Here is a 27,711-nt window from a genome sequence, read left to right as displayed (position 1 = left end):
ATGCTCCAGGTGCGATCTCACTAAGGTTCTATAAAATTGCAGCTCTGTACAATTACTCAAATCCTCTTGCAATTAAGGCCAACATACCACTTGCCTTCCTAATTGCTTACTGCACCTGCATGTTAGATTTCAGTGACTTATGAACAAGGACACCCAGGTCCCTTTGGACATCAACACATCCCAATCTCTCATCATTTAAGAACTACTCTGTATTTCTGTTTTTCCTACCAAAGTGACCCAACTCATTCCCCAGAACCAGATCCAGCAGTGCCTCCTTCTTCACTGAGCCAGAAACATACTGATGTAGAAAATTCTCCTGGACACACTTCGTAAACTCTTCCCCCTCTGCTCCCTTTACACTATTACTATTCCAGTCTATAGTAGAATAAAGTCCCACACCATATCTACTCTATAATTCTTGCACCTCTATAATTTCCCAGCAAATTTGTTACTCTATGTCTTTCCAATGAGTTGGTGGCCTATAGAATACACCCAGTAATGGTACCTCCATTATTTCTTAGCTCTCACCAATACATTCCATCTTTGACCCCTCTAGGACATCTTCTATCTCCTTATCAATGTTCTCCTTATCAATACTGCTACCTCTCCTCCTTTATTTCCTTCCCCATCTTTCCTGAACAAGTTGTATCCAGGAATAATTAGTACCCAGTCCTGCCCTTTTTTGAGACAGGTCTCTATTATCGCCATGACATCATATTTCCCACGTGGCTATCTGCGCCTGCAGCTCACCAACATTATTTACCACACACCGCGCATTCACATACCTGAACAGTAAACCTAATTAAGATCTTATTACATTGTCACTAATTTCTACCTCCCAGCTATGAGGAGCTGCAGCTTTTAGAAGTGTCAATAATTAGGCCCTCTCAAAGTCACTATAAACCTCCAAACTATTAGTATTCTAACCTACCTGCTGTTGCTGGTCTTTAAGTTGCGGACATTGACTTTCCAAACACTGAAAGCTTTCCAGGTTCTGGAAAAGAAAACATTTACAAACAATATATTAGTAATGGCAAAAATGTAGTAAAGGAAAAGCCCAGCCTATAAATCAAACCCTGCCAATGGACTATTTTTCATGTGACTTTACTCTTTCTGCTGGACTCTGAAAGTTCTTTAATTATCAAAATCTTCAAATAATTTTCATGAGCTTTTCAGCCTAGCTGTCTACATACACTGTACTAACCGGAGATGATGAGGACAATTTTAGACCATATCGGCCATGCTAGGCGGGCTGGCCTATCAGACTCGAGCTATTTTAACATCTTGGGCCTCACTTACATGCCACTCGGCCACTTGCCGCCTAATTCAGGCATAGAGAGGACACAGAGTGGTTGCTGCCAGGCTGAGATCGGCAATCTCATGGCCATCTGCCAGTTAAGTGATGGGGATGGGATTGCACAAAGGTCTCCCGGGGGGAGGAGGAAGGGATGGAATAAGAGGAGGTGGTGCCTTTCTCCATGGGGTCTGAAGAAGCAATTCTGGGTCTCCTGGTGCCACAAAGGAGAGATTCAGACTCACCAGAAAGGCTTCTTTAGTCTTCAAACCAGATGCCGACCTGCTTCAGCCCAGTGGGAAAGTTGTGACCATTTCTCCCCTCAGGCGCCAGTTAAAATAACGCAATCGACCACGTGGGTCCAAATGACATCATAGGACATTGATTTGCAAAGTTTATGAGGCTCCCACTTGCATTAATCTGCCCGAAAAACTATTCCAACTACCACAACTTATATTTATATTGTGTCTTTAACGTAGTAAAACATCCCAGCTGGAGTGTTACCAAACAAAAATCTGGCACCAAGCCATGTAAGGAGGAATTAGGTCAGGTGAGCAAAAAGAGGTGGATTTTAAGTAATGTTTTAAAGGAGGAAAGAGAGGTAGGGAGGCTGAGAATTTAGGAAGGGAATTCCAGAGCTTCGGGCCTTGGCAGCTGAATTAATTAAAACCGGGGATGCTTGACAGATATAGAGGAGTGCAGATATCTCGGAGAGTTGTAGATTTGGAGGAAATTACAGAGATAGGGAGGGGAGATCACTGGCGAGACCACGGAGGGATTTGAAAACAAGGATAAGAGTTCGGTTGAGATCGGGATCTGAGCGGGTAAGTAACTGGCTTATTTTTAATTGGCCACTGAATCGGTTTCCACCCCACGGGTCAGGTTTAAATTAACAGCAAGGTCCAAATATTAACTCTTTCTGTGCTACATTTTGAGTTGTAAAATGTTTTCCTGTACAATGATGCACAGCTCTTGTGCAGCACTTCCTTTAATCGACTTACAAGCTCTCTGGTGCATCACTGTGGTGGCGTGGCTCTCTTTTTTTTATAAGATTCAGATAATGGCAATACATGGAATGTGCAGCACAAAAGAGGCCATTCAGCCCAACTGGTCTATGCTCATGTTCTACACGCTCCTCTTCCCACCCTTCTTCACCATGTTAGCCTATCCTATTCTTTTCTCACATTTGCTTCCGTACCTTTGAGACAGCGTTCTCATTGTGTGTCAGGTTGGCTCAGTTGGTAGCATTCCCACCACTAAGTCAGAACACCGAGGGGTTCAAGCACATAATCTAGGTTGACATTCCACTGCAGCATCAAGGGAGTGCTGCATTGTCAACAATTAAATATGCTGTCTGCCTGTTTCAGTAATCCAGGTAGATACTAAAGGAAAGCAAAATACTGTGGATGCTGGAAATCTGAAATAAAAACAAGAAATGCTGAAAATACTCAGCAGGTCTGGCAGCATCTGTGGAGAGAGAAGCAGAGTTAATGTTTCAGGTCAGTGACCCTTCTTCAGAACTGGCAAATATTAGAAATGTAAAAGGTTATAAGCAAGTAAAGTGGGGGTGGGGCAAGAGATAACAAAGAAGGTGTAGATAGGACAAGGTCACAGAATAGCTGACCAGAAGGTCGTGGAGCAAAGACAAACAATATGTTAATGGTGTGTTGAAAGACAAAGCATTAGTACAGATAGGGTGTTAACAGACTTAAAATTGAACAGCCGCAAGTACAAACTAAGATGAAATAAAATAAAATAAACACAAAAAAATTTTTTTCAAGGAAAAAGAAAAAATAACTAAAAATAAAAGGAAAATGGGGGGCTGTCATGCTCTGAAATTATTGAACTCAATGTTCAGTCCGGCAGGATGCAGTGTGCCGAATTGGTAAATGAGATGCTGTTCCTCGAGCTTGCGTTGATGTTCACTGGAACACTGCAGCAAGCCCAGGACAGAGATCTGAGCATGAGAGCAGTCGGGAGTGTTGAAATGGCAAACAACCGGAAGCTCGGGGTCCTGCTTGCAGACTGAGCAGAGGTGTTCCACAAAGCGGTCACCTAGTCTACGTTTGGTCTCCCCAATGTAGAGGAGAGCACTTGTGAGCAGCGAATACAGTATACTACATTGAAAGAAGTACAAGTAAATCGCTGCTTCACCCGAAAGGAGTGTTTGGGGCTGGGATAGTGAGGAGAGAGGAGGTAAATGGGTAGGCATTACACTTCCTGCGATTGCAGGGGAAGGTGCCATGGGAAGGGGATGAGGTGGTGGGGTAATGGAGGAGTGGACCAGGGTGTCACGGAGGGAACAATCCCTTCGGAACGCTGACAGGGGAAGGGAGGGGAAGATGCGTTTGGTACTGGCATCACCCTGGAGGTGGCGGAAATGGCGGAGGATGATCCTTTGGATATGGAGGCTGTGGGGTGGAAGGTGAGGACAGGGGGAGCCTGTCACGGTTCTGGGAGGGAGGGGAAGGGGTGAGGATAGAAGTGCGGGGAATGGGCCGGACACGGTTGAGGGCCCTGTCAACCACAGTAGGGGGGGAATCCTCGGTTCAGGAAAAAGGAAGACATATCAGAAGCGCTGTCATGGAAGGTAGCATCATCAGAGCAGATGCGTCGGAGACAGAGAAACTGGGAGAATGGAATGGAGTCCTTACAGGAGGCAGGGTGTGAAGAAGTGTAGTCGAGGTAGCTGTGGGAGTCAGTGGACTTATAATGGATATCAGTAGACAGCCTATCCCCAGAGATGGAGACAGAGAAGTCGAGGAAGGGTAGGGAAGTGTCGGAGATGGACCATGTAAAGGTGACAGAAGGGTGGAAATTAGAAGCAAAGTTGATAAAGTTTTCCAGTTCGGGGCGGGAGCAGGAAATGGCATCGATACAGTCATCAATGTACCGGAAAAAGAGTTGGGGGAGGGGTCCTGAGTAGGACTGGAACAAGGAATGTTCGACATATCCCATAAAAAGACAGGCATAACTAGGACCCATGTAGGTACCCATTGCAACATCTTTTACTTGAAGGAAGTGAGTGGAGTTGAAGGAGAAGTTGTTCAATGTGAGAAAAGTTCAGCCAGGCAGAGGAGGGTGGTGGTGAATGGGACTGGTTGGGCCTCTGTTCAAGGAAGAAGTGGAGAGCTCTCATACGGTCCTGGTGGGGGATGGAGGTGTAGAGAGATTGGATGTCCATCGTGAAGAGGAGGCGGTTGGGACCAGAAAACTTGAAGTTGTCAAAATGACGTAGTGCGTCAGAAGAGTCACGGATGTAGGTGGGAAGAGACTGGACCAGTGGAGAGAAGATAAGAGACAAGATAGGAAGAAACTAAAGGTCACAGAGTGCCACTTGGAGAAAAAGGTTCTGAAGAAGGGTCACTGACCTGAAACGTTAACTCTGCTTCTCTCTCCACAGATTGCTGCCAGACCTGCTGAGTAGTTCCAGCATTTCTTGTTTTTATTTCAGATTTCCAGCATCCGCAGTATTTTGCTTTTATATTATTGGAGAAAAATACTGTCAGCTTGACTCAGCTCCTACCTCAAAATCACACAGTCATGTCTTCAAGCCCCACTCCAGGACTTGAGCACGTAATCTGGACTGCCATTTAGAACAGTGCTGAGGGACTGATTCCCTGTCAAAGGTGCTGCCTTTCAGATAAAACTGTCTGTTTGTTCAAGATAGATTGAAACAATCCTGTGCCACTGATCTGAAGAGCAGGGAAAGTTCTCCTAGTATCCAGGCTGACATTTATCCCACAATTAATGCCATCAAAAACAGATTCACTGGGTATTTATTCATCGTCACATTGCTGTCTGTGGGACCCTGCTGTAATGGCCAGCTAATCTGTTTTGGTTGAGAGAAGAAAGAGAATATTGAGAGGGTCATAGAGAGATTTAGTAAATTAATGTTGCCTAACAGGGATCAACAGGTGATGCAGGAGGGAATTCACCATAGAATAATCGGAACACAGAAGCAAAATTCTACAGATGCTGGAAAGCTGAAATAGAATAATCAGATGTAGGCTCTGTATGAAGGGTACTTGAACTAATGACTCCTTGTTCCTAACTATCTAATCAACTAATCTTCATCACCACAGTAACTGCACTTCAGATGAATGTGAAGTACTTTGAGGTGTTTCTGAGAGATGTGAAAGGGCATGATATAAGTGGCCCTGGGAGTGCTGAGAGCTAGAAGGAGCACTCCTGTTCCTCTTGCTCCACATCAACCCTTAAAGAAAACGTACTGACCTTTTTTGGTGGCGGCTGCTAGTCCATATCCAAGCTCCAAAAACATGGTCCAATGTCACCCGCTTGAAGTCGGAAGCCCCGCCTAATGGAGCTGCTGGCTAATCAGCGGTCTGGCAGCTGCTAGACCCAGCAGTGCCACTGGGAGTGGCGGCCACTGCTGGGACTACAGCCCAGCTAGAAGTAAAGATGCTGGGGAGCCTGGAAGACAGGTGAGTTTTGGTTGCCTCGCTGGGGGTAATCGGTCGGACCCCAGTCAGGCAAGGGTGGTTGGTTGGCGGGATGGGGTTTGGGGGGTCATATTGGGTGTTCGGGGTGGTTGGGGTACGGGTGCGGCCCTCCATCAGGCACAGGGTGCCAGATCATGAGGGCCCCCCCGGGACGTTTGAGAGCCACCTGCTTTTGTCAGGCGGCTTCTCTTGGGTATAGGATGCCCACTTGCCACGAGTAAAATCCACGTGGAGGTGGGCGAAGGCCCTTAAATGGCCATTAAGTGGCCCATTAAGGGCCTTGATTGGCCTGGGGCGGGCGGGCCATTTTTTGCTATTGCCGCCCTGCGTAAAGTGGAGGCGGGAGCGGGTTGGGAAAGGCTCCCGGAGCCTCCCGCTCCATTTTACACCGCCCCCACCCCGCCACCATCCTGCTCTTTGGGGTGGCATAAAATTCTGGCCTGTACATTACCTCCTATCCCATGTGCTTTAATTTTGCTAACCAATCTCCTGTGGGAGACTTTATCAAACGCCTTCTGAAAATCCAAGTATACCACATCCACCATCTCCCCTTTATCAAATCTGTTAGTAACATCCTCATAAAACTCCAACAGGTTTGTCAAACATGATTTCCCATTCATAAATCCATGTTGACTATGCCCAATCAGATCATTATTATCCAAGTGTCCATTTATCGCATCCTTTGGAATAGATTCCAGCATTTTCCCAATGACTGATGTCAGGCTAACAGGTCTGTAATTCTATGTTTTCTCTCTCCCTCCCTTCTTAAATAGTGGGGTGACATTTGCTACCTTCCAATCTGCAGGAACTGCTCCGGAATCTTTTGCATTTTGGAATAAGATCACCAATGCATCCATTATCTCCATAGCTAGCTCTTTCAACATTCTTGGATGTAGAATATCAGGTTTTGGGGATTTATCAACCTTCAGCCCCATTAATTTCTCCAATACAACCTTCCAACTAATACTAATTTCCTCATTCTCCCTAATCCATTGGATCTCTAATTCTGGGAGATTTCTTGAATCTTCCTCAGTGAAGACAGACACAAAGTAATTATTTAGCTTCTCTGCCATTTCTCTATTCCCCATTATAAATTCTCCTGACTCTGCCTGTAATGGACAGACATTTGTCTAAGCCAAACATTTCCTTTTTACGTACCTGTAGAAGCTTTTACAGTTCTTTTTTATATTTTTTGCTAGCTTACATTCATATTCTGTTCTCCCTTTCTTTATCAGTTTCTTCATCCTCCTTTGCTGTATTATAAAATCCTCCCAATCCTCAGGTTTACTACTACTTCTGGCAACTTTATAGGCCTTTACTTTTAATCTTATACAATACTTAACTTCCTTTGTTATCCACTGTTGACTGTCTTTACTTTTGGGGTTTTTGTGCCTTGAAGGAGTGTATAGTTGTATATACTATGCAGTATTTCTTTAAAGGCTATCCATTGCCTATGTACTGTTATGACCAGGTGAGAAGGAGGTCCGGGGTTCCCTTTCAGCCTTCACCTGGTCTTGCTGTAACAGGGTTTTATTGTTGAACACGCCGTGTTTTTGTTTCCCCCTTGGTGAATCCTTGTTCATTGCTTTCCAATTATCAGGCGGGGGAACAGCGCAAACGGACTTTCTTGGATTTGGGGAAGAAAGGTTGAAATTTATTAAACATAAACTTGAACTCTGGTTCGGTTGGTGCCTGTGGATTCTCGACGCGCCCATGCTGGCATGCGTGTTCGATCCACGCATGCAGGTGGAGACAAAGAAGAGCATAAGAAAAGTGGAGTGGAAAGGTTTGAGGCAATGTCTGAAGAGTTGTTGCGGTTTTTAGAGCTCACTGTGGAGTCCTTGATTGTAGGTGGGTCTTGCTTTTCGTTGGGGCCCAGTATTCTTGGACTTGTTCACTGTAGGAAAGTTTTCTCTGTTGGGGTTCATGTGTTTTCGGTGGATTCGGAGGGTTGTGATGGGGAGATGGGAGCAGACAGGAGAGGCTGTGGCGAGTCAACCAGGAGAGGTTCCTTCAATCCAGGAGCAAACAGCTTTCTTCAGACTCTCAGTTCAAACTACAGTTCAGAAACCCCCAGGTTGCCACGCGGGTTGGTCATGTGACTAACTGGTTTGACCATGTCTATTTGTGGATTGTATTGGAGCAGGGGATAGCTCCTTTGTTCCAAGCACTGTCTGTTAGTATGCAAAAATGTCTTTCCAGCCAGGGGCCTGGCAACCCCCTGTCATAGGCCTTCTCTTCTTCCCAGCAACAATTTGAAATTTAGTGCCCATGTGCTGAAATTGATGTGCCTCATTCTTGGCAGTTGGGGGCCTGCATGACAGTACTGTCATTCCTTTTAATGTATTTTCCCAACCCACCTCAGCCAATTTGCTCCTCATACCTTCATAATTTCCTTTGTTCAAATTTAACACCCCAGCTTCAGATTGAACTGCCTCACTTTCAAACATAATGTAAAATTCTATCATATTATGGTCACTCATCGCTAAAGGATCCTGAGTTCGAGCTGAAGCAGCTGGAGACATTTCCTACGCATATATGGACTAGGAGCTGGAGTAGGCTATTCGGCCCCTCAAGACTGTTCTGCCATTCTATAAGATCATGTCTGATCTGTTTGTGAACACAATTCCATTTTCCTTCCTAGCCTTGATACCCTTTGACTCCCTTGTTTGTCGAGAATCTGACTACCTCTGCCTTAAAAACATTCAATGACCCTGCCTCCACCGCTCTCCGGGGAAGAGAGTTCCATAGACTCACCACGCACTGAGAGAGAAACTACCTCCTCATCTCTTAAATGGGAGAACGCTTATTGTTAAACTGTGCCCCCGAATTCTAGTCTCTCCCACAAGGGGAAACATCCTTTCAACATTCACCCTGTCAAGTCCCTTCAAGATCTTATATGTTTCAATAAGATTACCTCTCATCCTTCTAAACTCCAATGAACACAAACCCAACCTGTCCAACCTTTCCTCATAAGATAACCCTCTCATCCCAGGAATCAGTCGAGTGTACTTTCTCTGAATTGCTTCGAAAGCAATTATATCATTTCTTAAATAAGGAGACCAAAACTGTACACAATACTCCAGATGTGGTCTCACCAATGTCCTGTACAACTGTAGCAAAACATGTCTACTTTTATATTCCATTCCCCTTGCAATAAATGACAACATTCCATTTGCCTTCTTAATCACTTGCTGTAACTGCATACTAACTTTTTGTGTTTCATGTATCAGGACAGCCAGATCCCTCTGTATCTCAGTGTTCTGCAATCTCTCTCCATTTAAATAATATGTTGCTTTTCTATTTTTCCAGCCAAAGTGGACAAGTTCACACTTTTGCACATGACACTCCATCTGCCAAATCTTTGCCCATTCACTTAACCTATCTACACCCTTTTGCAGACTCCTTATGTTCTCTTCACAGCTTACTCTCCGAGTGCAGAGGAGATTTACCAGGATGCTGCCTGGACTGGAGGGCATGTCTTACGAAGAAAGATTGAGGGAGCTTGGGCTTTTCTCATTGGAGCGAAGAAGGATGAGAGGTGACTTGATAGAGGGGTACAAGATGATGAGAGGCATAGATAGAGTGGATAGCCAGAGACTTTTTCCCAGGGTGGAAAGGGCTATCACCAGGGGGCATAATTTTAAGGTGATTGGAGGAAGGTTTCGGGGAGATGTCAGAGGTAGGTTCTTTACACAGAGAGTGGTGGGTGCGTGGAATGCGCTGCCAGCGGTGGTAGTAGAAGCAGATACATTAGGGGCATTTAAGCGACTCTTGGATAGGTACATGGATGATAGTAGAACGAAAGGGTAGGTAGTTAGTTTGATCTTAGAATAGGTTAAAGGTTCGGCACAACATCGTGGGCCGAAGGGCCTGTACTGTGCTGTACTGTTCTATGTTCTCCACTTGGGGCAGCCCAACTCCTCAAAAAAAGAGGACCTAAAGTGGTGTTAGCAACAGCAAGGGGACTAACATCTGTTTTAAGTGACTATCATGAATCGTTCATAATCAATATTGGTTTGGATGTTTTTCAGGTGTTCTGGGGGTACAGGGTGTAGCCCTGTTCATCCTTGAACACATTTTTTGTTTAGGAAATGGGACCAATGTTATGCAATTTGTACCCTATGAAATGCCAACTGCCATCTGAGGGTAGCTAATGTAACCCCACTATTTAAAAAAGAGGCAGAGAGAAAAAGGGGAATTTTAGACCGGTTAGCCTGCCATCAGTAGTGGGGAAATTGCCAGAGTCCATTATAAAAAATGTAATAGCAGAGCACTTGAAAACAATGACAGGATCGGACAAAGTCAACATGGATTTATAAAAGGGAAATCATGCTTGACAAATCTACTGGAATTTTTTGAGGATGTAACTAGAATAGATAAGGGAGAAGCAGTGGATGTGGTATATTTGGACTTTCAGAAGGCTTTTGATAAGGTCCCACATAAGAGATTAGCATGCAAAATTAAAGCACATAGGATTGGAGGTATGGTACTGACATGGATAGAGAATTGGTTGGCAGACAGGAAACAAACAGTAGGAATAAATGGGTCTTTTTCTGAGTGGCAGGCAGTGACTAGTGGGGTACCTCAGGGATCAGTGTTGGGACCCCAGCTATTCACAATATATATTAATGATATAGATGAGGGAATTAAATGTAATAATCCAAGTTTGCAGATGACACAACGCTGGATGGGAGTGTGAGCTGTGAGGAGGATGCAGAGAAGCTCCAGTGTGATTTGGACAGGTTGAGTGAGTGGGAAAATACATGGCAGATGCAGTATAATGGGGATAAATGTGAGGTTATCCACTTTGGTGGCAAAAACAGGAAGGCAGATTATTATCTGAACGGCGATAGATTGGGAAAGAGGGAGGTGCAGCGAGACCTGGGTGTCCTTGTGCACCAGTCGCTGAAAGTAAGCATGCAGGTGCAGCAGGCAGTTAAGAAGGCAAATAGCATGTTGGCCTTCATAGTGAGAGGATTCGAGTGCAAGAGCACTCGAAGGATGGCAGCACTGACATATGAAGAGAGATTGGGTCGATTAGGCTTGTATTCGCTAGAGTTTAGAAGAATGAGAGGGGATGTCATAGAAATCTACAAAATTCTAACAGGACTGGACAAACTAGATGTTCCCAATGGTGGAGGTGTCCAGGACTAGGGATCACAGTCTAAGGATAAGGGGTAAGCCATGTAGAACTGAGACGAGGAGGGATTTCTTCACCCAGAGAGTGATGAACCTGTGGAATTTTCTACCACAGAAAGCAGTTGAGGCCAAATCATTAAATATTTCAAGAAAGAGTTAGATATAGTTCTTAGGGTTAAAGAGATCAAGAGATACAGGGAGAAAGCAAGAACAGGGTACTGAGTTTGGATGATCAGCCATGATCGTATTGAATGGCAGTGCAGGCTCGAAGGACCGAATGGCCCACTCCTGCTCCTATTTTTCTATGTTTAAAATAGTGGAGTGTAAAATAAAATAATTAATTTGCATTTATATAGTGCCTTTCACGATCTCAGACAAATGAAGTACCAATGAATGTTGCCAATGAAGTACCTTTAAAGTTTAGTCACTGTTGCGCCAATTTGCACACAACAACATCCCACAAAAAACAGAGATAATGACCAGAGAATCTGTTTCAGTGGCTTGGTAGAGGGATAAATATTGACCAGGGCATCGGGTGAACTCCCCTACTTCTCTTCCAATCCAATTCTAATTCCATGGAATTGAAAGGGCAGACAGGGCCTCGGTTTAAAGTCTCATCCAAAAGACAGACCTCAGTACTACCCCTCTGACAATGCAGCACTTTTTCAGTCCTGCCCCTCCGATTGTGTAACATTCTCTCAGTACTTCCCCCATGACAGTGCAGCACGCTCTCCATACTGCCCCTCTGACAGTACAGCACTCTCTCAGTACTCCCCCTTTGATCGTGCAGCACTCCCTTAGTATTGGCACTGAGACTGTCAGCCTTGATTTCATGCTCCAGTCTTTGAATTGGGACTTGAATCCACAATGAGAACATTAGAACATAACCTTCTGATTAAGAGGCCACAGGGCTAGCTACTCAGCCATGCCAGAAAAGTATAGAGTTTAGTTTCAACAGGAGTGTTGTGTGGAAATTTTAATTCATTTATTTTACATTATTTTTATTCATTCATGGGATGTGAGCGTTGCTGGCCAGGCCAGCATTTATTGCCCATGCCTAATTGCCCTTGAGAAGGTGGTGGTGAGCTGCCTTCTTGAACTGCTGCAGTCCATGTGGGGTAGGTACACCCACAGTGCTGTAAGGAAGGGAGTTCCAGGATTTTGACCCAGCGACAGTGAAGGAACGGCGATATAGTTCCAAGTCAGGATGGCGTGTGTCTTGGAGGGGAACTTGCAGGTGATGGTGTTCCCATGCATTTGCTACCCTTGTCCTTCTAGGTGGTAGAGGTCTCGGGTTTGGAAGGTGCTGTATTCATTCCTCCTGCCTTACTGGAGGAAGCCTAATTGTGAAGGATGAATGTATAGATATTAAATAAATGGTTGCTTTGGTTTCTACTGATAGCACTGAAAATCTGGATGTACTAGAGGAGGATGTTCAACTGTTGTCTCTGGTAAGGAAGGTAGTTAGGAAGAGTCATCAATTTAAAATTGAGAAGTGAGGTTAAAACAAGTTTCTTTACAGAAGACGGTTGCTGGAATATGGAATACTTTGCCACTGACAGTAGTTGAGGCACAGAACATTGAGTCTATTCAGGGAAAATTGGATAAATATTTAAAGTAGACGTCGTTTTTCAAATAGGGTGAAAACAAGGTGTTGAAATTAGTTTTCGGATTGCTCCAGTAAAGAGCTAGCCCAGACACAATGGAGGCAATTTTCAACATCTCCACCTGGGCAGTAACCTTGTCACCCACCCTTTAGAGAACACGTCCGATTTTCATTAATAATAATAAAAGCAAAATACTGCTGATGCTGGAAATCTGAAATAAAAACAGAAAGTGCTGGAAATACTCAGCAAGTCTGGCAGCATCTGTAAAGACAGAAACAGAGTTAACATTTCAGGTCTGTGTCCTTTCATGAGATCTCCAATTTTCATTCATTGATATCAACAGAATAAACATTGTCAAGTTTGACAATGGGAGTGTGATTCAATGTGCCAACTTACTGCCAGGCAGTGAACGTGTGAATTACCTCCAATGGAATGAATGCCCTCTTTCTGTGCCTCAAACTTCTACGAAAATAAAGATGACAGAATATTTTGGTTGAAAGGTAGGGCGGGGGGCAGATTAAACCCCATAACATCCTGGAAATAACCTTTGTTTCTGTAGATAAACAACTGTTTTAGAATAAATCTATGGTATCCAACCTGAACTTTACAAATATAGGCAGCTGATGGATCCTGTAGAAATGACACCGTTCAACCAACCAATCCATTACAGAGATGGTTTCTATTCCACCTTTTTCATACAGAGAGGTAATCTGAAAAGGAAAGTATTGAGACAAATAAATTCTATATTTAGAAATGAACTGGAACTTAGGGGGAAAAAATGTAAATTGTTTAACATAATCAGGGTGGAATGGTAACTGAAGAGATCACAGGGCTGGACAAAGTAAGCTTAATATTCGGAGCTGTGAATAACTGAATATTTGCAAAAATGGGGCTGCGTGTCAAACAGAGTTGCAACAGACACATCCTGAAAATGTCTAAACAATTTATGCTGTTTTTCAAATTGAGACACGCCATTGAAGCAGCAGAACCCAAATGGATTTTAAAAGCCGCAGATTCTGGGAGAAAAAAAAGACTTGGAGTGATAAGAAGATCCAGAGATTTGAGGTCCTGGGAAAGAATGGAATTGGAGACAGTGCACTGAATCTCGATTTCAGTACAGTGAGAATGATGGTAGGACTGGGAATTTAGATTTTAAGGGGAATGAGAGAAGAGGTCAGAGGAGCAGTGAGCATTGTATCATTGACAAAATAGAAACAAGTAAGATTGCAAGGAAGAATGACAGAAATTAGGAGCTCAAGTGGAAACATGGGTGGGCAATCAAATGACAAACATGTTCCTGTATTCTATCCAATTACTGATGGACAGACAGGCACTGGGGTGAGGAGGCTTCTCGTAGACCCAATAAAACAATGCCACAGTTAGCTGTCAATCGTGGTACACATTGGAAATGCTGCTAGCTGAGCAGGCTGGGTAACACCATACCACTGTCAGTAAGATACACTCTCCATACTGGTTGAAATCAGCAAAAACTGCAGGTTCCTGCAAAGCACACTCCATGCTGCAACCTTTCTTCAAACTAACGGAATTCAATTATGCAGCTTGTTGAAAACTGAATGCCAAACAGAAGCAGCCACCTGACAATTTTCAAAAGCTGCTGGATAATTTAGAGCAGCAACCTTTACTGCACACAAAGGATTGTTAATAATGGGCTTCTGCAGTGGGAGAAAACCATTCAATGTTAATAGTAGAAGCATCATCTTCTGCTTGATAAAAGAAAAATGCATCATTAAAAGGAGACCATAACTGAAAAGAAACAGCTGACCTTTTGTTGACCACACCAGGCTGTGTGTGAATTAGATCTACATAGCTCATCCATAATACAATGCAGACCTGCGACAATGGAACTCATTAACACACCAATAGGAAATGGGGCATATTATCATTTCTGGATGCTGCAAAAGAAAAAAATTCTAACTCCTTCAGCATAAAGAACCTATTGCAATTATAGGGTTCCAATGGAGTGATGCATTCACAACTCCTCAGATACTGAAGCAGTCTGTCTCATATGCAGCAAGACCTGGACAACATTCAGGCTTGGGCTGATAAATGGCAAGAAACATTCACACTACACAAGTGCCAGGCAATGACCATCTCCAACAAGAAAGAATCCAACCATCTCCACTTGATATTCAAAGACATTGGCTGGAATTTTACACCACCCCAGCGGGTCGGATGGTGGCGTGAGGGCGGCGTAAAATTGAGCGGCAGGCTCCGGGAGGCCGACCCGCCTCGATTCCGCCTCTGGACAAGTTTATGGAGGTCAGCCGGGGGATGGGAGGGTGGGAAACGACCCGCCCGCCCGAGGCCAATCGAGACCCTAAAGTGGCCACTTAACGGCCTCTTAAGGGCTCTCACCTGCCTCCACGGGTATTTTACCCGTGGCAAGCGGGTGGGCTGGGGACGTGAAAGGCTGCCCAGCGATAGCTGCCGGCCTTTCCACACCCCGGGGTGGGGGGGGGGGGCACATGGCAGTCGGGCACAAGGTGCCTGATTGAGGGATGCCCCCGCCTCCCAACCCACCCCCGGGACCCACGACACCCCACTTCCCCAAAGGACCACTCCAGCCTCACCAGGGAAGGTCCAATCCCCCAACTTACCCCCTCCTGGTAGAGGTGTGCAAAGGAAACCCGACCCAAGTCCGAATATTGGACCCGGATGCCCGACCCAAACCTGACACGTGCCGTTGGATCCCGTTGGGGTCAGGTCGGGTAGCAGGCCTTTACGCATGTATTGATGTAAAGGCCTGCCACCTGACCCGACCCCAAAGGGTCCCGACGACATGTGTCCGCTCCCGGTGGCGCTGCTGGGACGAAGAGCTGCCGGCCCGTTGATTGGCCGGCAGCTCACTGAGGCGGGACCTCCTCCCTCAAGTAGGTGGAAGTTCCGCCTCAGGACAATTACAGTCTGGGGATCCGTAAAATATGGGACAGATCCCCAGCTGGGCGGGAGCGGGCTCGCCACCAACTTTCACATCGGAGTCCGGCTCCCGTCCATCTACCGTAAAATTCAGGCCATTACCATCGCTGAATCCCCTGTTATCAACATCCTGGGGGCGAGGGCACCATTGACAAGAAACTGAACTAGAGCTGCAACATAAATACTGTGGCTACAAGAGCAGGTCAGAGGCTGGGAATTCTGCAGTGAGTAGCCCACCTCTCGACTTCCAAAAACCTGTCCACCATCTACAAGGCACAAGTCAGGAGTGTGATGGAATATTCTCCACTTACCTGAATGAATGCAGCTCCAACAACACTCAGGAAGCTCGACACCATCCAGGACAAAGCAGCCCACTTGACTGGCAGCCCATCGACATTCTTAAAGTTCATTCCCTAAACCACCGACGCACAGTAGCAGCAGCGTGTAGCACAAGATGCACTGCAGCAACTCATCATGCCTCCTTCGACAGCACCTTCCAAACCCGCAACCTCTTCCACTTAGAAGGACAAGGGCAGCAGAAACGTGGGAACCGCACCATCTGAAAGGGTGTACCTACACCACATGAACTACAGCGGTTCAAGAAGGCAGTTCACCATCACCTTCTTAAGGGCAATTAAGGATGGGGCAATAAATGCTGCTTATGCCAGCGACACTCACATCCCAATAAAGAAATTAAAAAAAACTTCCCCCATTCAATTGCTGAGCTATACAGGCTTGGGGCTTCCTGTGTTCAATCTTTGTTTAGTTGATCTCAGTCAGGGAGACCAGATAAGATCGCTCACCTAATGCTAAGATGACCATCAAAGTATGCATGCTATAAAGTGCTTTCACGCCCTCGGAATACCTGATGGCCCTTTGAACGTTTAACATTCTGCAGCAGGACACACACTGCAGTTTTACCTGAAACTTTGGTAAGCAAGATACCTTAAAAGGGCTTTGTCCAAAACACATTTCAAACGAAATCGAATTGCATGATTCATCTCTGTGCACTTATCACCACAATGGGCTGTAGGATAGGCACCTGGGAGTCCCTTGGCACTTGCAACATGGAAATGAGTAAAAGATATTGAACAATCATCATGACAAATACCCCTAAATAGAAGAGGCCAGAAAAGAGGAAAATGGAATCGAATTATTTACAGTGTTTACAAAGAACAAAGAACAAAGAAAATTACAGCACAGGAACAGGCCCTTCGGCCCTCCAAGCCTGCGCCAATCCAGATCCTCTATCTAAACATGTCGCCTATTTTCTAAGGGTCTGTATCTCTTTGCTTCCTGCCCATTCATGTATCTGTCTAGATACATCTTAAAAGACGCTATCGTGCCCGCGTCTACCACAGCTACTGGCAACGCGTTCCAGGCACCCACCACCCTCTGCGTAAAGAACTTTCCACACATATCCCCCCTAAACTTTTTCCCTCTCACTTTGAACTCGTGACCCCTAGTAATTGAATCCCCCACTCTGGGAAAAAGCTTCTTGCTATCCACCCTGTCTATACCTCTCATGATTTTATACCCCTCAATCAGGTCCCCCCTCAACCTCCGTCTTTCTAATGAAAATAATCCTAATCTACTCAACCTCTCTTCATAGCTAGCGCCCTCCACACCAGGCAACATCCTGGTGAACCTCCTCTGCACCCTCTCCAAAGCATCCACATCCTTTTGATAATGTGGCGACCAGAACTGCACGCAGTATTCCAAATGTGGCCGAACCAAAGTCTTATACAACTGTAACATGACCTGCCAACTCTTGTACTCAATACCCCGTCCGATGAAGGAAAGCATGCCGTATGCCTTCTTGACCACTCTATTGACCTGCGTTGCCACCTTCAGGGAACAATGGACCTGAACGCCCAAATCTCTCTGTGCATCAATTTTCCCCAGGACTTTTCCATTTACTGTATACTTCACTCTTGAAATGGATCTTCCAAAATGCATCACCTCGCATTTGCCCTGATTGAACTCCATCTGCCATTTCTCTGCCCAATTCTCCAGTCTATCTATATTCTGCTGTATTCTCTGACAGTCCCCTTCACTATCTGCTACTCCACCAATCTTAGTGTCATCTGCAAACTTGCTAATCAGACCACCTATACTTTCCTCCAAATCATTTATGTATATCACAAACAACAGTGGTCCCAGCACGGATCCCTGTGGAACACCACTGGTCACACATCTCCATTTTGAGAAACTCCCTTCCACTGCTACTCTCTGTCTCCTGTTGCCCAGCCAGTTCTTTATCCATCTAGCTAGTACACCCTGGACCCCATGCGACTTCACTTTCTCCATCAGCCTACCATGGGGAACCTTATCAAACTCCTTACTGAAGTCCATGTATATGACATCTACAGCCCTTCCCTCATCAATCAACTTTGTCACTTCCTCAAAGAATTCTATTAAGTTGGTAAGACATGACCTTCCCTGCACAAAACCATGTTGCCTATCACTGATAAGCCCATTTTCTTCCAAATGGGAATAGATCCTATCCCTCAGTATCTTCTCCAGCACCTTCCCTACCACTGACGTCAGGCTCACCGGTCTATAATTACCTGGATTATCCCTGTTGCCCTTCTTAAACAAGGGGACAACATTAGCTATTCTCCAGTCCTCCGGGACCTCACCCGTGTTTAAGGATGCTGCAAAGATATCTGTTGAGGCCCCAGCTATTTCCTCTCTCGCTTCCCTCAGTAACCTGGGATAGATCTCATCCGGACCTGGGGACTTGTCCACCTTAATGCCCTTTAGAATACCCAACACTTCCTCCCTCCTTATGCCGACTTGACCTAGAGTAATCAAACATCTGTCCCTAACCTCAACATCCGCCATGTCCCTCTCCTCGGTGAAATACTGATGCAAAGTACTCGTTTAGAATCTCACCCATTTTCTCTGACTCCACGCATAACTTTCCTCCTTTGTCCTTGAGTGGGCCAATCCTTTCTCTAGTTACCCTCTTGCTCCTTATATATGAATAAAAGGCTTTGAGATTTTCCTTAACCCTGTTTGCTAATCGTGCCCTTCCCTCAACCAAGTCTCAGTAATAGCAATAACATCATACTCCCAGGTACTAATCCAAGCCCTACGTTCATCTGCCTTACCTACTACACTTTTTGCATTAAAACAAATGCACCTCAGACCACCAGTCCCTTTGCATTCATCATCTGCTCCGTGCCTACTCTTCCCCTTAGTCACACTGACTTCATTATCTAGTTCCTTAGAGGCTTTAGTTACTACCTCGTTACTGTCCACTGACCTCCTCATTTGGTTCCCATCCCCCTGCCACATTAGTTTAAACCCTCCCCAACAGCGTTAGCAAAAGCACCCCCAAGGACTTTGGTTCCAGTCCGGCCCAGGTGTAGACCGTCCAATTTGTAATAGCCCCACCTCCCCCAGAACCGGTCCCAATGTCCCAAAAATCTGAACCCCTCCCTCCTGCACCATCTCTCAAGCCACGCATGCATCCTGGCTATTCTTTCATTTCTACTCTGACTATCACGTGGCACTGGTAGCAATCCTGAGATTACTACCTCTGCGGTCCTACTTTTTAACTTGGCTCCTAACTCCCTAAATTCTGCTTGTCGGACCTCATCCCGTTTTTTTACCTATATCATTGGTGCCTATGTGCACAACGACAACTGGCTGTTCACCCTCACCTTTCAGAATGTTCTGCAGCCGATCTGAGACATCCCTGACCCGTGCACCTGGGAGGCAACATACCATTCGGGAGTCTCGTTTTCGACCACAGAACCGCCTATCTACTCCCCTTACAATCGAATCCCCTATGACTATAGCCCTTCCACACTTTTTCCCGCCCTTCTGAACAGCAGAGCCAGCCACGGTGCCATGAACCTGGCAACTGCTGCCTTCCCCTGGTGAGCCATCTCCCTCAACAGTATCCAAAACGGTATACCTGTTTTGGAGGGAGATGACCGCAGGGGACACCTGTACTGCCTTTCTGCTCTTTCTCTGCCTTTTGGTCACCCATTCCCTTTCTCCCTCAGCAGTCCTAATCTGCGGTGTGACCAATTCGCTAAACGTGCTATCCATGACCTCCTCAGCATCGCGGATGCTCCAAGGTGAGTCCATCCGCAGCTCCAGAGCCGTCATGCGGTCTAACAAGAGTTGCAGCTGGACACGCTTCCAGCACGTGAAGGAGTCAGGGACATCAGCCGTGTCCCTGAGCTCCCACATTGAGCAAGAGGAGCATAACACAGGACTCCTTTCTTACTCAGTAACAAGAGAGGAATCACTATTGGATCTAATAATGAGAATTGAAACAGAGCAGATAAGAGAAGTAAGCGTAAGGGCACATCAAGACAGTAGCGATCACAACATATTAAGGTTTAAGATAATGATTGAGAAAGACATAAGATATCGATCAAAGTAATAGATTGGAATAAAGGTTAATAAAAACAGAAAGTGCTGGAAATACTCAGCAGGTCAGGCAGCATCTGTCGGGAGAGAAGCAGAGTTAACGTTTCAGGTCTGTGACCTTTCAGAACTGATGAAAACAGTATTCTGCTTTTATTATTGGAATAAAAGCTAAAGCTGAGGGGATAAGGATGAAAGCTGGAATGAGAGATTGAAGAGACTGGGCTTATATTCTCCAGAGTTCAGAAGAAAGACAGATGATCTCATTGAAGCATACAAAATTCTTACAGGGCTTGACAGGGTAGATGCAGGAAGGATGTTTCCCCTGATTGGGGGGCTCTAGAATCAGGGGACACAGTCTCAGAATAAGAGGTAGACCATGCAGGGCTGAGATGAGGAGGAATTTCTTCAAGAACAAAGAAGAACAAAGAACAGTACAGCACAGGAACAGGCCATTCGGCCCTCCAAGCCTGCGCCGATCTTGATGCCTGCCTAAACTAAAACCTTCTGCACTTCTGGGGTCCGTATCACTCTATTCCCATCCTATTCATGTATTTGTCAAGATGCCTCTTAAACGTCTCTATGGTATCTGCTTCCACCACCTCCCCCGGCAACAAGTTCCAGGCACTCACCACCCTCTGTGTAAAGAACTTGCCTCGCACATCCCCTCTAAACTTTGCCCCTCTCACCTTAAACCTATGTGCCCTAGTAACTGACTCTTCCACCCTGGGAAAAAGCTTCTGACTATCCACTCTGTCCATGCCGCTCATAACTTTGTAAACCTCCACCTCCGTCGTTCCAGTGAAAACAATCCGAGTTTATCCAACCTCTCCTCATAGCTAATGCCTTCCAGACCAGGCAACGTCCTGGTAAACCTCTTCTGTACCCTCTCCAAAGCCTCCACGTCCTTCTGGTAGTGTGGCGACCAGAATTGCACGCAATATTCTAAGTGTGGCCTAACTAAAGTTCTGTACAGCTGCAGCATTACTTGCCTATTTTGCCCCGACCGATAAAGGCAAGCATGCCGTATGCCTTCTTGACTACCTTATCCACCTGCGTTGCCACTTTCAGTGACCTGTGGACCTGTACGCCCAGATCTCTCTGCCTGTCAATACTCCGAAGGGTTCTGCCATTTACTGTATACTTCCCACCTGCATTAGACCTTCCAAAATGCATTACCTCACATTTGTCCGGATTAAACTCCATCTGCCATTTCTCCGCCCAAGTCTCCAACCGATCTTTCCTGCTGTATCCTCTGACAATCCTCATCACTGTCCGCAACTCCACCAACCTTTGTGTCGTCCGCAAACTTACTAATCAGACAAGCTACATTTTCCTCCAAATCATTTATGGGCGGCACAGTGGTGCAGTGGTTCGCACCGCAGCCTCACAGCTCCAGGGACCCGGGTTCGATTCTGGGTAGTGCTGTATCTCTAAACTAAACTAAATTTATATATACTACAAACAGCAAAGGTCCCAGCACTGATCCCTGCAGAAGACCACTCATCACATCCCTCCATTCAGAAAAGCACCCTTCGACTGCTACGCTCTGTCTTCTATGACCGAGCCAGTTCTGTATCCATCTTGCCAGCTCCCCTCTGATCCCATGTGATTTCACCTTTTGTATCTGTCTGCCATGAGGGACCTTGTCAAAGGCTTTATTGAAGTCCATATAGATAACATCCACTGCCCTTCCTTCATCAATCATCTTTGTCACTTCCTCAAAAAACTCAATCAAATTAGTGAGACACGACCTCCCCTTCACAAAACCATGCTGCCTCTCGCTAATAAGTCCATTTGTTTCCAAATGGAAGTAAATCCTGTCCCGAAGAATCCTCTCCAATAATTTCCCTACCACTGACGTAAGGCTCACCGGCCTATAATTTCCTGGATTATCCTTGCTACCCTTCTTAAACAAAGAAACAACATTGGCTATTCTCCAGTCCTCTGGGACCTCACCTGTAGCCAAAGAGGATGCAAAGATTTCTGTCAAGGCCCCAGCAATTTTTTCCCTTGCCTCCCTCAGTATTCTGGGGTAGATCCCATCAGGCCCTGGGGACTTATCTACCTTAATGCTTTGCAAGACACCCAACACCTCCTCCTTTTTGTTAATGAGATAACTGAGACTATCTGCACACCCTTCCCTAGGCTCATCATCCACCAAGTCCTTCTCCTTGGTGAATACTGATGCAAAGTACTCATTTAGTACCTCGCCCATTTCCTGTGGCTCCACAGATAGATTCCCTTCTCTGTCCTTGAGTGGGCCAACCCTTTCCCTGGTTACCCTCTTGCTCTTTATATACGTATAAAAAGCCTTGGGATTTTCCTTAATCCTGTTTGCCAATGACTTCTCATAACCCTTTTAGCCCTCCTGACTCCTTGCTTAAGTTCCTTCCTACTGTCTTTATATTCCTCAAGGGATTCGTCTGTTCCTAGCCTTCCAGCCCTTACGAATGCTTCCTTTTTCTTTTTGACAAGGCTCACAATATCCCGTGTTATCCAAGGTCCCCGAAACTTGCCAAACTTATCCTTCTTCCTCACAGGAACATGCTGGTCCTGGATTCTAATCAACTGACGTTTGAAAGACTCCTACATGTCAGATGTTGATTTACCCTCAAACAGCTGCCCCCAATCTAAATTCTTCAGTTCCTGCTCAATATTGTTATAATTAGCCTTCCCCCAATTTAGCACCTTCACCCGAGGACTACTCTTATCCTTATCCACAAGTACCTTAAAACCTATGGAATTATGGTCACTGTTCCCGAAATGCACCCCTACTGAAACTTCGACCACCTGGCCGGGCTCATTCTCCAATACCAGGTCCAGTACGGCCCCCATTCCTAGTTGGACTATCTACGTATTGTTTCAAGAAGCCCTCCTGGATGCTCCTTACACATTCTGCCCCATCCAAACCCCTAGCACTAAGTGAGTCCCAGTCAATATAGGGGAAGTTAAAATCACCCACCTCCACAACCCTGTTACCTTTACATCTTTCCAATATCTGTCTACATATCTGCTCCTCTACCTCCCGCTGGCTGTTGGGAGGCCTGTAGTAAACCCCCAACATCGTGACTGCACCCTTCCTATTCCTGAGCTCCACCCATATTGCCTCGCTGCATGACCCCTCCGAGGTGTCCACCCGCAGTACAGCTGTGATAGTCTCCTGAACCAGTAATGCAACTCCCCCACCCCTTTTACATCCCCCTCTATCCCGCCTGAAGCTTCTAAATCCTGGAACATTTAGCTGTCAATCCTGCCCTTCCCTCAACCAAGTCTCTGTAATAGCAACAACATCATAGTTCCAAGTACTAATCCAAGCTCTAAGTTCATCTGCCTTACCTGTTATACTTCTTGCATTGAAACAAATGCACTTCAGACCACCAGTCCTGCTGTTCTCCGCAACATCTCCCTGCCTGCTCTTCCTCTTAGTCTTACTGGCCTTATTTACTAGTTCCCCTTCATTTATTTCACTTGCTGTCCTACTGCTCTGGTTCCCACCCCCCTGCCACACTAGTTTAAACCCTCCCGAGTGACGCTAGCAAACCTCGCAGCCAGGATATTTGTGCCCCTCCAGTTTAGATGCAACCCGTCCTTCTTGTACAGGTCCCATCTGTCCCTGAAGAGATCCCAATGGTCCAGATATCTGAAACCCTCCCTTCTACACCAGCTGTTTAGCCACGTGTTTAGCTGCACTATCTTCCTATTTCTAGCCTCACTGGCACGTGGCACAGGGAGTAATCCTGAGATTACAACCCTAGAGGTCCTGTTTTTTAACTTTCTACCTAACTCCCTGAACTCCCCCTGCAGGACCTCATCACTCTTCCTGCCTACGTCGTCGATGTGTACCACAACCTCTGGCTGTTCACCCTCCCCCTTCAGAATGCCCCCTGTCCGTTCAGACACATCCTTGACCCTGGCACCAGGGAGGCAACATACCATCCTGGAGTCTCTTTCACGTCCACAGAAGCACCTATCTGTGCCTCTGACTATAAAGTCCCCTAAAGCTATTGCTCTTCTGCGCTTTGTCCCTCCCTGCTGAACAACAGTGCCAGCCGTGGTGTCACTGCTCTGGCTGCTGCTGTTTTCCCCTGATAGGCCATCCTCCCCAACAGTATCCAAAACGGTATACTTGTTAGAGATGGGGATAGCCACAGGGGATTCCTGCACTGACTGCCTGCCCCTTCTAGCGGTCACCCATCTATCTGCCTGCACCTTGGGTGTAACCACTTCTCTAAAACTCCTGTCTATGACGCTTTCTGCCATTTGCATGCTCCTAAGTGCATCCAGTTGCCGCTCCAACCGATCCATGCGGTTTGTGAGGAGCTGCAACTGGGTACACTTCATGCAGATGTAGTCGTCCGGAATGCTGGAAGCGTCACGGACTTCCCACATCTCACAGGTGAAGCACTTCACCCCTCTAACTGTCATTTCAAGCACTAATTAGTTAATTAATATGAAATAAATAAATACTTATTAAATCCTTATTAAATTGTTATAATTAACTATATGGTCCTGTGGGGCTGAGTCGCTCTGCCACCAATGCTGAAGTCCTTGTTCTCACCAGTTGTTTTACAGTTGTTACAATCTAAGCGGGAGGAGTGCACTGCTTATTCTAGTTCCACTTCTCAACAGTTCACAACATATATTTAAATTTTCCCACTTATCGATATGGTCAATCATATACTCTATTTTTATCCGAGAATAAAACACACCAACCAGGTTTCTTTAATAAACAACAAAATTATCAGTTTATCATAAAACAAGTCTTAATCAGTAATGAAGTAAATCATAAACACACAGATTGAAATATTAAAGTTCCCTTTTTACCTCAGCCCCTCACACTCACATAGACACACATATACTGGTTAACCAGAAAAATAAACTGATTTGTGTTTTTGAGCTCTATTACAAAAAAACAGACAAAAAAAACCACTTGGGTTAAATACTTGCTCATTCTTGAAGAAGAAAGAGAAGATATAGAAAGATGTCCTTTGTTTTAGTTTGGCGTCAAATGCATATGGACAGCTGTCATGGGATCTGCCTGGAACAGTACTTTTCAGGCTATTTTGAAGATCAGTTTGGGTAGACTTTCCAAGAAATGCAGCAACAGAGGTTTCAGATAGGGCTTACCGCAGAAATGCAGCAACAGGGGTTTTAGTTCCCACACATTCGATATGCAGTGTTTCTTCAAATACAGGAGGAAAGAGGAGACTCACCCACTGGATATGCAGGGTTTATTTCCAAGAGAGAGAAAGGGATGAGCTGGGTTTCCTTGGCAGGCAAAAACTAACTGTCTTCCAAGCAGTTGACTCTCCAACTCAATATCCAAAGCAAAACCAATGTCACAAGAATCAAGCCTCCTGACCCCTATAAATCTTGGCCTGTCACTTCTCTGTAAACATCTTCTCCACATCAAAACAACAAGCTGCCTGGTGGTATTTTATCTGAAAACATGACATGTTTACAAGCCAAGACCAGGAAGCCTTCTGGAGACCTCTTTTTAAAAAAACACAAAGTTCAGCATCTCTTCAAGCTTCCAGATGAATCAATGTCCATAATTCAACTTTAAGTCCTTAAAAACATATATTACAATATGAAAAACAGAAGCACTCTTGTAACACAGTAAGGGAGAGGGGCCATTCATCATGAACCCCATCAAGATATGAAGTGAACAGGTAACATTGTTGGATATTTCAATTCATTCCCAATGGAATGAACTAATACAGAATATTACATAGTATTTTCAGCATTGAAACAGGTCATTCAGCACAAATGATCTGTGCCAATGTTTATGTTCCACACTAGCCTCTTCACCTAACCACACTAGCATATCCTTCTACTCCTTTCTCCCTCATGTGTTTATCTAGTTATCCCCAGGAGGGGTCTTGACACAGTAGATAGAGAGAAACTGTTCCCATTGGCGAAAGGGTCGAGAACCAGAGGATACTGATTTAACGTGACTGGCAAAAGAACCAACAGCAGCAACATGAGGAAAATCTTTTTTATGCAGCGAGTGGTTAAGATCTGGAATACACTGCCTGAGAGTGTGGCAGAGGCAGATTCAATTGTGCCTTTCAAAAGGGAATTGGATAAGCACCAGAAGAGCTACGGGGAAAGTGCAGGGGTGGGACTGGCGAAATTGCTCTTGCAGAGAGCTGGCACCGACTCAAAGAGTCGACTGGCTTATTTTTGTTCTGTAACCATTCTATAATTCGATGATTCGATGATAGATACATCTAGCTATTTGCCTCAACGACTGTTTGAGGTAGCAAGTTCCATCGATTTCAGTGTAAATATCAAATTCTGTGTATTGTTATGACCGAGGCGGCAGGTGTGCACTGTTAATTCAGTTCCACTTCTCCACAGATCACAGCATATCAATATCTTTTCCCACTTACTGGAACAGTCAATTCAATACTCTATTTGTCCCCAGAATAAAGCACACCAACCAGGTCTCTTTAATAAACAATAAAATTATCCATTTATTATCAACCATGTCTTAACCAATCAGGAAAAAAGGGATTTTTGTTCACAGCTTAGACTGCAGAGAAGATATGGAAGGAAGTCCTTTATTTTGGTGACGTGACCCAAAGTCGAATAGGTGGCTGCCACTAGGACTCTTTCCAGGCAATACTGATGAACAGTCTGTTTGAGTAGGCGGTGAAAGAAATTCAACTGCAGAAGGCTTCACATAGGTCTTCCATCAGGTGTGCAGCAACAAAGGTTTCAGTTCTCACACATTCGATGCAAAGTTCTTTTTTAAAAATGCAAGGTTTCTGCAAACATTCAGGATTTCTTCAAAATACAGGAGGAAACAGTACAACTTCATACAGAGCTTTGCTTTTCAAGTGCAGGGATTCTTCAAAGAGAGGTAACAGTGGTCTGGATTTTCTGTCCTCCTCGCAAATCAATAAGCAAATTCCAACTGTCCCTTTCAGTCCAAAAACCAGCTGCCTTTTAACAGTGCAAAATGAAACAAACTTTTTCCAGGCAAGTCCTATGATAATCATAAATTCTGACTTGTCAATAAGCAAACGCTCTTAGTTCAAAACCTCCTGCTATGTTTACCTGAAATCATGTGCCTTCCAGCAAAAACTTGCTTACTTTTGTTGACCTTCCTTTTAAAAAAACACCCACAAAGTTCTGCAATCTCCAGATGATTCAATGTCCATTAAATCCTTTTCAGTTTTTAAAAATATAGATTCTCAAGCTTTTAATAAAAAATGGAAACCTCGCAACAGTATTGAAAACATCTCTGCCACTTCCCGGGGGAATTAACTTTGGTTTGAAAGGTAGGATTAAGCAGACTCCAAAATGCTGGAAAATGCCCCAAATATAAAATATCAAGTCAAAATATATCCCCCAGCTTCAGCACTGCCTTTGTCACAAACTGAGCTTTCGTGTATTTAATCCTTTTTCCTGAGCTATGGGTCATAGGATGTTGGCATTACGTGCAGTTTAAGTGATGACCCACTGCTCTTTGCACATTATATATTCAAGGCTGGTTTGGAAGTTGTTATCTTTTTAGATGGTGTTGCTGATTTTGATACTGGGATGTCTTGACATTGTCACCTTTCTTGGCACGCCATTACCCGAGCCCAGCAGTTCATGACCACTTTGTTCCCCACATCACTCCATCATTTCTAATTGTATTCATCAGTAAAGCCTGACCTTGATCCTAAAGAAATATTCACCATCTCTTCCAGATGCCTGGGAACTGACACAATAAATTGCATGCAATAATTACAGAGTAACGGAGATGCAGCACTGAGAGAAAGGCAGGAATCACACTTCTGTTTTCAGAGAACACAAATCTCTTGCACTTTGGTCCCATTCTTTATGAATTGCTATAGAAAATATTAGGAATAGCCACTGGGAA

General features: G+C 45.1%; 1 protein-coding gene across 1 annotated transcript in view; it reads right to left on the bottom strand.

Annotated features, from left to right (window-relative positions):
- The window catches only part of LOC137367175 (dynein axonemal heavy chain 6-like), a 1,370,791-nt gene that overhangs the window by 1,063,601 nt on the left and 279,479 nt on the right, over positions 1-27,711 (bottom strand). The window contains exons 8-9 of the mRNA XM_068028611.1: positions 13,104-13,216; positions 932-994 (exon numbers count right to left, since the gene is read on the bottom strand). Of these exons, the coding sequence (XP_067884712.1) occupies positions 932-994; positions 13,104-13,216 (176 nt within the window). The remainder of the gene's footprint in view (positions 1-931; positions 995-13,103; positions 13,217-27,711) is intronic.

The sequence above is a fragment of the Heterodontus francisci genome, chromosome 3 (assembly GCF_036365525.1).
Source record: "Heterodontus francisci isolate sHetFra1 chromosome 3, sHetFra1.hap1, whole genome shotgun sequence".
Taxonomy (NCBI): Eukaryota; Metazoa; Chordata; class Chondrichthyes; order Heterodontiformes; family Heterodontidae; genus Heterodontus; species Heterodontus francisci.
The sequence above is the reverse complement of the archived record's forward strand: the minus strand, read 5'-3'. Positions and strand labels throughout refer to the sequence as shown.